This window comes from Leptonychotes weddellii, chromosome 11 (genome assembly GCF_054177405.1).
Source record: "Leptonychotes weddellii isolate Sample4059 chromosome 11, ASM5417740v2, whole genome shotgun sequence".
NCBI lineage: Eukaryota > Metazoa > Chordata > Mammalia > Carnivora > Phocidae > Leptonychotes > Leptonychotes weddellii.
Window position 1 is genome coordinate 62437120 of NC_138379.1, and position 11796 is coordinate 62448915.

Genomic DNA, 11796 nt, shown 5'->3' on the forward strand with positions numbered 1-11796 from the left:
AAAGCCTATTTGTTCAAATTCACCACAATCCTTTGAATTCAGCTCCTCTGATCCCTTGATCCCATCTTTATCTCATGGTCCATCAGCCCCCTCCTGTTTCCTCAGCATGCCTCATTTAATGTAGATCCTAGGGTCCATCTTCCCATCATGCCTTGCATTTCCTCCTGTTATTTACTCCTCCCTGGCAAACCCCAATCCTGGCTGAAGATCCTCCTGCCTCGTCAGTGCCTGTCCTGAGCAGATCCAAGTTGCTGATTGACAACCACACCATGAGGCTAACTGGCTTCACTTAGAGCCACGATCTGAAACTGTTCAGGGGTACTCGCTCTCCTGACATATCTGCCACGGATCCTAGTTAGTGTACCTATTTTCTGAAATGACGTTTCATACCTTCTCCTATCTTCAAACCTCCCACATTCTTTCCCCCAGTCCCAGCTAATGAGGTAGCCTCAAGCTCCTTGAGATTAGAGCAGCCAGAAGGCAGCTCCCTCATTTGCTCACACCAATCTAGAAACACTTTGAATTTGTCCCGGGCTTCTGCTTCTCTTCTACCATAGGGGTGAAGCCTCTCCTTGCTAACAATAATATTCCTTCCCTGGGCTCGGGATAGGCTCACTTCTCCAGGGATTTGTTCTCCAACTATCACATCCTTCTCCAGAATCATCACTCCTCTCCACTGCATTCTTCCTTTTTGTTTTTGTTTCTTGGGGCCTGGGATAGGACCGAAGTGGGAGAGTATAATTTACATGAAATACACATATCATATTTACATAAAATAACATGAAATAACACCCCAGAAATTTATTTTGCGCTCTGTCCTGGTCCATCCTCACCCCCACAGGCAACCATTGTTCTAATTTTCTATCACCGTAGATTAATTTTTCCTATTTTTTGACTTCATATAAATGAATTGTATAGTATGTACTCTTTTGTGTCTGGCTTCTTTTGTTCAATATAATATATTTTTAGATTAATCCATGTTGTGTAGATCAGTAGTTTTTATTGCTGAGTGGTATTCCATGTGGGATTATACCACAATCTGTTTACCCACTCGTGGATATTTGGGCTGTTTCCAGGATTGGGCTACTATCAATAAGGCTGTTCTGGACATTCCGGCACAAGTCTTTTTTGTGGACATATGTTTCATTTTTATCTCATTTCTGGTTGTAGGATGATGTATGTTTAACTCCATAAGAAGCTACCGAACAGCTCTTTAAAGTGGCTGTACCATTTTGCATTCTCATGAAAGCAATGTATCCAGGTGCTTCACCTTCTCCTCAAATTTAAAATTGTCTGTCATTTTGATTTCAGTGGTTCTAGTGATGTGAAAGGAGCTAGGACAGTGCTTGGCATCAAATTCACCCTCAGAAGAGGTTAGCTGTTGCTCTTATCAGAGCAAGTGCTCAAACTTTTTAAATAAAGGGCATCTAAATTCCTTCTTTCCAGTAGTCATATTTCACTCTTCTTTTTGTTCAAAAGCCCTCCAAAACCACATTATAATAACACCCAGTATTGACCACACATCTATTTAAGTATTGTCATATTTAAATAGATGTTCATACATCAATAGATGTCTTGGTTTCATGAAGAGGACAAGGCAGAGACATCATCAGTGTCTCCCAGGGTGAACAACAAGTGCTCAATAAATAGCAGGGGTTTGCTTTTCTCCTGCAGCTGCCAGGAGAAAAGCTCCCTCTACCGGACTTTGCCCTGGGATCTGTCCCCATACCCCGGGGACTACTTTCTCTTTGGAGCTGGGCAGCCCCCATGGGGGCCTCAAACCTTGCCCTTCTGACAACAGGTCTGCAGGTCTCCACGAACAACACCTTCTCCAGTCCGCAAATCTGGGTGTCCCTTCCTGGGCACAGCTTCTTTCGGGGGTGGGGGATCTGGGCGTGGAAGTGCGCTCAGGAATTGAGGCCTGAGCTGGGCCAGGCAGTTTTGGGCTCTGGGTCTCAGATGCTCCTGAGCCAGCCCCCCAGGAAGGGAGAGGGAGGGATGCACTCCTTTTGGCAACGCCTGCACCCCAAGTCCTCCTCCCATTCTTACGTTTTTCTCCGCCCCCTGACCACGCTTAATTACTTCCTCTAGGTCCCTCCCTACTGGCCGGGGCACAGGTGCCAGCAGCAAGAACTCTGGGCGCGACAGCGCGCTCCCTGTGGCGACAGCACTTGGCGCGGTGGCTGGCGCGCGGCGCGGGACGGTCCACGATGCTGGAGAACGGCTCCTTCTCCCAACTGCTGCGAGGCGGGCGAGCTGGCTGTGCGCCCGGGCTGGCCGGGGGCGGGCAGCGCGCGGCCCTCCGGGACCGCCCGTCCTCCCTGGGTGGCGCCCGCACTGTCTGTCGTGCTCATCGTTACCACCGCGGTGGACGTCGTGGGCAACCTCCTGGTCATCCTGTCGGTGCTCAGGAACCGCAAGCTCCGGAACGCGGGTGAGCGCCACGCCCGCTGCTGGGGCGGACCCTTCCCTGGCGTCCGGTCCCGATCCTGACCGCGCCATCGGTCCCGGGCGCCCCTTTCCCTTTTCTCGAACCTCGTCCCCAAGTTGGGTCCTGTGCTCAAAAGTTTGGCAGAGCTGCTGCCTTTCCCCGATGTGTGGCTCTGGCGCCCGCGTCTCACCGCTGCCCGGGGCGTACTGGGTGCGTCTGTGCCGCGTGAATTGAGCAAAGTTTTTCTGCGCACTTTTTGGCAGGGCGCCCGCTCTGTGGGAACCCACGCGGCTGGAAGCTTCGGTCATCCAAGGCGCTCCAGTTTGTGCGGGTCCAGACAGTGCCCCTATCCGGCCACAGGAATCTCAGGATCTTTTTTTTTTTTTTTTTTTTTTATGTTTTTATTGAATCTCAGGATCTTTAACACCTCTCTCCCTCCCTCTGCAGTGGGTGCTGAGACAATGAAGCCCCTGGGGGATTTTGTCAGAAACTTACCTCCAGGTGATCTGAAGACCCATTTCCAACCAAGAGAGTGCAGATGCAGAAATCTGCAGGCTCTCCTTGGGTGGAACTACATTGCTTTGGGATGATGTGGTCTTTTCTGAAGATAGGGAATTCGTGGGATTAAATGAAGATTAAAATAATGATTTGGCAAAATAGTGTTGCAATCGGGAAAAGTATTTTTCCCCTTTCTTTGCACTCTCCTTTCAATTTTTCCATTCCTTAGGTCTGCAAGGGAACAAAACCAGAGGGAGGGAGTCTCTGAACTCTGACCCTGAGAGGTCACTGGAGCATGCTGACCATTTCAGTGTGGGAGGCTCAATGGCCTGTTTTCCAATTAGTAATTTTCTAATTTGGGTGTTAGGGGCAACTCAAATATTAGAGTGAATTACAATAAAAAGACAACAGCAGAAAGCCAGGCTTGTCTTGTCTTTAACCATGCTTTTCTAAGGAGCCCCAGACCATTCAGAAAGGCCAATTGTAGTAAATGGGCATGTGTATACTTTGTGTGGCTCTCTGACTCCAGTGTATTTATCTACAGAACAACAAAAAATAAAAATATGAGCTTCTGTTTATAATACGGGAAACAACACTATCAAGTAGAAACAAGCTTTCTAACTCAGTCATTTCAGTAGTGGTGGTTAGTATCATCTGGAATACCTTTTTCAAGATATTGTCATGTCCTTTGACTAAAAGCCTATATATTAGGGAAGAGCAGGTTACGGTGAGGGGAAAGTTGTAGTTGATATTTTCGATTGAATCGCCCCTTTGCAGCAGCCACAAACACGAATCTCCTGCACAGAGGCAGGAAGGAGGCAGGGCTGGGCCCCCCAGATTCTGACACCCAGCCATTTCTCTCCCTGACTAACCAGGTGGGGTAGGCTATGGTTCCCTGTTCAGTAAAATTTGAGCTGCCTGAGGTTGGAGAGGTGGTTGAGGGGGGTGAGTACAGCTTCCTTTTACCTGAGGCAGATAAGCAGCTTCTCCCGTCCTCCATCCCAGGAGGGCTGGCCTCTTCTGTGCTCCTAGTGGGGCGCACAGAAACTCTACTGATGTGGGAGCGTGGCCCAGGTGGGTACTGACCTTTCAATTGCTGGCCCATCCCCTGTTCTATCCTTCCTGCCTCCTGTTGAGTCGGCTACAGCCCAGCACCAGAAACAAATGCTAACACTAGAGCTAAATGACATTAATTCCTGACACATTGGTGGCCGCTCCAGTCATGCAATTTAACCAGCTTTTATTTGACCGCTGGCTTTATTGATAACATTCATGAAAAATCTACTGTTGACTTCCGTTAAACCTTGGCAAAGTGAGATTTCAAAAGATGCTTAAAAACTGAGAGCCCTCGGAATTTGCACTCATTCCGCTAGGAATCAAGGTGCTCTACGGAGAGTTTAGAGTGACTTTAAGAAACCCTCATCTGAGACCTTTCTGTAATTAAGTCTGGTTCCTTAATTCATCGCTAATAAGAAGATAAGACTGTGGCGAAGGACACATAACCAAGGCACACAGCCCATATTAAGATCATAGACCTTTCTTAGCAGACGTCAGTATCCTTCACTTGACTATGACAAATGCACTTCCTCTTGTCATCCATGACAGGGGTGATCCTGATAGCTGGGTGAGGGGTTAGATGAATCGTCCTTTTTCCCAGGACTGCCCCTGTCTGTAGCTTCTGTTGCTGCATGTGTTGGGTTGACTTTTTCAGAGATGACACTAGAGAAAGGGAGGGAGGGATGGAGGGAAGGTGGGAGACAGATTCAGGGCATTGACCCAACTTGGAAGGAAAGACCAGGTGTGCGTTTCACTCTTTAGTGTGTGCTTCCTGGGGACCTGTCGTATTTAGGGCTCTCCTGACAGGGTCTGAGGACATTTCCTGTGCCTGCCGTGGCCATGCTTGCCCTGGTCTAGACTTAGCCAATAATAATCTCTGTGTTTTTGGTTTTTATCTCTCCTTTCCCTGCTTTTCTGGAACCTTCCCCCATCAAGTTCTTTCTCTCTCTTCTGTGTTTTCTTTCTTTTTTTTTTTTAAAGATTTATTTATTTATTTATTTGAGAGAGAGAGAATGAGAGACAGAGAGCATGAGAGGGAGGAGGGTCAGAGGGAGAAGCAGACTCCCTGCCGAGCAGGGAGCCCGATGCGGGACTCGATCCTGGGACTCCAGGATCATGACCTGAGCCGAAGGCAGTCGCCAACCAACTGAGCCACCCAGGCACCCTCTTCTGTGTTTTCACTGTTTGTTTCTTTCCCTTTAGCCCACACATGTACACCCACACACAGGCACACACACACAAGGGTCTCTGGTGTTAAAAAAAAAAATCTTTCCTTGATTTTGTGTCTTTTTTTTTTTTTTAAGATTTTATTTATTTGAGAGAGAGAGAGCTCTAGCTAGGGAGCTCAGGGCAGCAGGGTAGAGGGGGAGATGGGAGGGAAAAGCAGACTCCACACTGAGCAGGGAGCCCAACTCGGGCTGGATCAATGGACCCCAAGATCACGACGGGAGCGGAAGGCAGACACTCAACCGAATGAGCCTCCCAGACGCCCGGATTTTAGGTCTGTTTCTGAGTTCATCGCTACTCTCTCCTTCCCTTCACAGCCAGACATCAATTTCCATGAACTGACTACCTCCTTGCTTCCCATTTCCTCTTTAGTGCTCTGGAGACTGGCCTCCAAAATGCCCCTCTGTGCAGTGTGTGAGCCTCAGGCCCAAACCCCCCTCAAAAACTTCCATTCCTTTGGCTTACCTGATGCTAGTTTTTGGGTCTCCTTCTTTTCCTCTCCTAGACCCCTGACCCCTGGGCGTCATTCCTGGTTCCTCCATTCCCCAAGTTCCCATGATGTTTGCAGTCTGATATTTCTCAATATTCCCCTTTCCTGCCATCTCTCCTCTCACTGCCTCATTTTACACGCTCACCATCTCTCTTAAAAAAAAAAAAAAAAAAAGATTATGTGACAGAACGAGAGAGAGCACAAGCCAGGGGAGGAGCAGAGGGAGAAGCAGGCTCCCCACTGAGCAGGGAGCGGATGCGGGACTCGATCCCAGGACGCCGGGATCATGACCTGAGCCCAAGGCAGACGCTTCACCAACTGAGCCACCCAGGCGCCCCATGCTCACTATCTCTGGGACAAACTCTGTCGGTAGTGTCCGGACGGCTTTCCCTGCTTCCTCCTCCAGCAGCGGACGCCATCCCATCCATGGCTGCCCTCTGTGTGTACAGCATGGGACTCCGGGCACTGCTCACACAGCCCTGCCCCGGCGCACCCGCCCAGCACCACAGCCTCGTCTCCCTCCTGTCATCCTGCTTGTGAGCTGCTGCTGCTGCCACCCATCCAGCCTCCTATGCCCTGCCTCATCTTGGGGAGCTCCCTGCCTCTTTTCTGCCAGTGAACCTCCTCCAGACCCCTTCCTCAACTCCCCTCTGTGGCGGTTGACGTTGCTTAGTAATGGCAAGCAGGGCGTGGGGACCGTCTCCCGCCTCCGGCTTCCCTGTGCCCTCCCCAGACAGCACCCGCCTCACCGGGCTTGTCCAGTTCCCTCTCTGCCCACCGCACCGTGAGTCTGCTGAGACCTGAGGCTTTGATTCTGTACATAGTAAGAAATAAATACCGGTCTGTTGAGACAAACTGAAAACAGACAAGGCACCAGGAGAGCAGCGGGACAGAAGGAATGAATCGTGCGTCACGAGGTGGGGCGGACTCAGTTACAGCGCTCAGCACTGCTCATGCCACCAGCAGAGTCCTCACGGAACTGAATGGCTTCCGGCACGAAAAGCCCATGGCACACCTCACCCTTGTCCTTGCACAGAGAGTGCCTGCTCCCGTTGCTCCTGAGGGGCTAGCGGTCTCCAGCTCTGCCTGGTCTCCCCCAAATTGTGCTTCCCTGCCTCCTTAGGGTGTTTGCTCCCTGCTGGTCTGGTCTGAGATTGCCTTCCGTTTGGGCTGCCTGTAGAATGTGAGCCTCCCGCCATTACCTTCGCCATCCAGACAGTTGGCCACACAGAAGAGAGCTGAGAGAAACATGTCCTTACTGAAAGGTGGAGGTAATCTCCGTTAGCAGAGGGGAAAGCCCAGAGTATCAGGTATTTCTGGCCCTTGGGCACAGTGCCCGATTTCCCAGGCTGTCGGGGAGGTGTTTTTTTTTTTTTAAAGATTTTATTTATTTATTTGACAGAGAGAGACACAGTGAGAGAGGGAACACAAGCAGGGGGAGTGGGAGAGGGAGAAGCAGGCTTCCCGCCGAGCAGGGAGCCCGATGTGGGGCTCGATCCTAGGACCCTGGGATCATGACCTGAGCCGAAGGCAGATGCTTAACGACTGAGCCACCCAGGCTCCCCTGGGGAGGTGTTTTTTTTTTTTTTTTAAAGATTTTATTTATTTATTTGACAGAGACAGAGACAGCGAGAGCAGGAACACAAGCAGGGGGAGTGGGAGAGGGAGAAGCAGGCTTCCCGCCGAGCCCGATGTGGGACTCGATCCCAGGACCCCGGGATCATGACCTGAGCCGAAGGCAGTTGCTTAACCAACTGAGCCACCCAGGCGCCCCCCCGGGGAGGTGTTTTGAGTGAGTGGATGCAAAGCCATACCTAGGACAGTTGGGTGATATGTAAAGAGAAAGGATATGAAATACTTGACGTTGGGATTGCCCAGAAAAACACGGAGGATTTGGTTGCTGAACACACAGGTCCTCGTCCAGAGTCTGCCCTGTCCTCTGGGCAACCCAGTGATGCTCGGTCTGCACCATCTTTTGCCTGGAAGCAGCAACTACATTGTAGGCTTCCTGAGGGGAATTTTCAGCCCAGCAGGTGTTTTGCATCCCCAGTCAGATTGGAGCAGAGTCCATCTTCTCCCCTTGCTTGCTGATTGAGGGTGTAAATGATGAATGAATAGATAGACTCTTTCCGGATAAAGGCTCTTGGAAGGCTTGAAGGAAATACTTAATAGACCCACAGTACCAGTGCTCCAGGCATTGTAGGGTAAGGTGGAACTCACTTCATCCGAGTTTTATCCTACCACTGACCACTCATGGAGACGCCACTTGGTGACCGGTGTCTTTTGACCCTCTCAGCCGGCGGGGTTTGGAGTGCTTGTTATCAGCTGAAGACCAAACTGGGTTAACTTGGATTCCCTCCCTGATGTGGCTTGAGCTCTCCACTTCAGGTTTCTGCTCTGAATACTTCCTTATCTCTTCACCAAGCAAAAATGAACACATTTTAAACCCATAATTATGTCTTTAGCTGAACAATCAGGAAAGCTCATAATCCTCTTTAATTCCTCCCCTGTAGCTCTCAGTAGCCTGGGGGTATGAAGACTTAAGTGTTTGACTGCCTTTTTTTTTTTTTTCCAGAAATTGGGGCTCTGTATTTAGCATGATATATCACAAAACTCTGAAGATACCAATGCCACAATTAGGTCTTACGATTTAAAATACTTCTTGTTGGAAGAGTTAGAATTTAGGGAGTTGAGAAGTAGAGTCCCCAGTACTCAGGGAGTTTCCACCCTAGAGGCAACATCCTACCTTCTTCATGGTCCACCCTGCACTGTGACTTCTCCTATCTTATCTCCCAGGGATTGTAGTCCAATGTTCGGAGTCTCTTTCTTGTTCTTTCGACACAACTAATAATATAAAAGCAGCAGTAATAAATAATAGCTAATATTACTGTGTGCTTATTACGTGCTGGGTAAAATCTCTCCCATTTAGAAGAAAGAGAAAAGAAAAAAGACTCTGTACAACCGCCCCCCCCCCCCCCCACCACCAAAGGGATATCCCTTTGCAAGTACCACTCCATTTCTTTCCTTCTCTTGAAGCCAAAGCCGATTGGGAGAGCAACCTACAGTACAAAAGTTTATCCTCCAACATTGGGCAGAACCGTGCCCTTGCTAATACCACTCCTGACCTTCTAACTGCCAGGTTTAATGGGCGCGCTTTCCTCTTCTTTCTCGGTTTGGGGGATGACTAAGAAACTCTACACCCTTGCCCTTGACATTTCTTTTTCCTAATTTCCTCCTGTTTCTCTTCTTTCTCTGTTATGGCCATAGGCAATTCACATAATCTGAGTGTCAGTTTCTTGAAATGGAAATCACCGGATCAACCCTAAAGGATTCTTGTGAGAAACAATTCAGTCAATTTATGTAAAGGCACATTATAAACTTTAAGGTGATATACCAATTGTGGTTTTGTTGTTAGTGTTAAGTGTAATTGAAGTAATAAAATGCTACTGTAAGAGTCTCCAAATGATCTCTGGTGACGATTATGGAAAGATATTTTGTAATAGGCATCTCAGTTAGTCGTAAAAAAAAATAGATGCTTATGCTCTTAAATACGTTCTCTTCTTTTAAGTGGTTGAAATACCCCCATCCTGTTTTTGTTTACATGATTAGCTTGCTTTGCAGGCTTTTTTGTTTTTAATTAAAGCAAAGTTACATTTCAACTCGGCCCTTACATGATTCATCCGCACTCTCTAAGATTTTCACAAATAATGTAATTTTAGTGGAAAATAATCTCTGCCCTCAAGGAATTTGGGAATCAAAATTAGGAGCTTACTTTAATATAAAAGTGCCTTGTTTTTAGTATTTGTAAGGAAATCAAGTTCTTAACAAATAATCTGCCTACTGATTTCCAGTGCTTATCTCCAGAAAGTAACTGATAAAAATATTTCACTTTCATTTGGAGATTACTAGTATTTCCTATGCCCTTCCTTTCCCATACGAATCCCTTTTGAGAAAAACAGCATTCTAAGAAGGAAGCAGGCCAGTGGCAAGGGTCTTTGTGATTTTGTCCTGCCCCTTGGTGAACTTTCCTGCCTGGCCAGCCCCATCCCCAGGCCGTCTTAGTTCTTCCCCACTGTCCCCTTGTCCTGGCCTCTCTCCTGGCTCAGCACACTGAAAGGCTGGCTAGCTGCTGATTCTCTTGTCTGTTGACCCAACAGCCTTGTTGGCATCTCGCCAGTGGGGGCCATGTCTTTGACCCATCCCTGTGCCCTGCCCAGACAGGGTAGGCACTCAGTATGTTTGAGTAGGTAAAGGATGGAAGAAGACCCCAAGGCACAGGAAGTTTACCCCTGTTAGAAATGATAGCTTATCTGTTGAATTCCCGTTTTTAACCTTTGCCATATCTTATTTTTATTTGTTTAATTGACTCCTCTGAGACCAGGAGCTTTGTAAGGGGAGGGGGTATTCCTCTTGCTCACCATGTTTCCTTCGGCCTTGGCAAAGGCAGATCTAGTCCCTAGTAGATACTCAGAAATATTTGTTGAAGAAATGACTCCTTGACTATTTATTTCTACACTGGCTTTTAGCTCAGTGACCAAGGACAATTTAAATTCAACACACTCTTTTTCTGGGCCTGCTGGGTGGGCGCAGGGAGGAGGGGCAAGGGTGGCTTGAACTTCTGGAATTCTCCTATCTGATGAAGACTAGATCACTCAAGGCTTGTTGGCTCCCTCCTCCCCCCACCAGGGTTACCAGATCCTTCTCAAGAAATAGATTTCCTGGAAAAAAAGGAAAGAGGAAGCAAGGAGGGAGTGGATTGTGGAGGGATGTGCTTTGTGTAGGAATGTTAAAAGGGAATTCCATATTAGTGAACAAAGGCCTTTTGTTGAAGGCTGTCTCCACTAATACACCCTGTCTGGTGGAGGCAGATGGAAATAAGTCACGCCAGGACGTGTGACATGAATATTCATTAGACGCCTGTGCATAGCGGGATGAGCAGTGCTGTGTGCATCTGGATGGGTTTCTCACCTGTATTTGGGAGAACTAGATCTCCCTTGACTACCATCCAGACAGGACCTGGCTTCTTACAGATGGGAGACAAACAAGAATTTTATTTGCCTAATTTGGATTGGTGTCAAGAAATCTGGGAGACAGTACGATGTCTGGGCAGATGAACCTACAGCAGGAACTGGTTGATTTCAGCCTTCTAGAAACAGCCGGAGTAATAGGGGAGAGTAATTTAATCACTCTCTATGTGGAGTTGAATGTGTTCTTCCCACTATTTACAAGCTGCTTGCCAGCCTCTGGGGCATTATCGGGGATGAGCCACATTAACACGCGGAGCTGGACTGGCTTTCGGGGGAAACGGCTGGCTGATCTAGCACCCGCTCCCAGCAGCCCTTGACTTTCTCTGCACGTGCTTGCCAGTGCCAGCAGCTTCTTTGCTGCTCAACCAGGAGCCCAGAGGGCCCTGCAGGGACCAATATTCCTGTGTCCGAAAGAAGTGATTTTCTTCCCAGAAACAACCAAGTGGAATGCGTGTAAAGAAAAGGAAGGAGGGTCCCCAAAGAACAGGAGGGAAGCAATTAAGGAACAGTCATGGAGAAAGAAGTTTCAGGAACTTGCCCAACTTCGAAGTGGCAGAACTGAGATTACCCGGGTCATCCCACCTTCAAGCACCACCTCCCAATGTCAAAAAGACACATACAATTCTGGGAAGAGGCAAGGGCTCCTGATCCAGCTGAGAACAAGAACTTTGAGAGAGGAAATGCCCCCCATCTTGAGACCAGGTGAGGTTTGCGTAGGAGAGTCAGAGACTGACATCCACCAGTGGAGATAGTAAACAAGACTGGGAATTCAACGGAAAAGCGGGAGACCCCCTCCGTACCTGGAGCAGGTCCTCAGATGTGCGTTTCTTGCCTGGCTGTACCGGACAGAAAGAATGTGAGGGGGCTTACTCTGGAAAACTGTATGGAGGTTCCTCAAAAAGTTGAAAATAGAGCTACCATATGATCCAGCAATTGCACTACTGGGTATTTACCCCAAAGATACAAAAGTAGGGATCCGAAGGGGTATGTGCACCCCGATGTTTATAGCAGCAATGTCCACAATAGCCAAACTGTGGAAAGAGCCAAGATGTCCATCGACAGATGAA

The 11796-nt window shown here is 48.4% G+C and overlaps 1 protein-coding gene across 1 annotated transcript in view; it reads left to right on the forward strand.

The window, feature by feature from the left end:
• The first annotated feature begins 2210 nt into the window (after nucleotides 1-2210).
• MTNR1B (melatonin receptor 1B) overlaps nucleotides 2211-11796 on the forward strand; it is a 13607-nt gene continuing 4021 nt past the window's right edge. Inside the window, 2 exon segments of the mRNA XM_006732963.2 lie at nucleotides 2211-2234; nucleotides 2236-2438. Coding sequence (XP_006733026.2) covers nucleotides 2211-2234; nucleotides 2236-2438 — 227 coding nt within the window.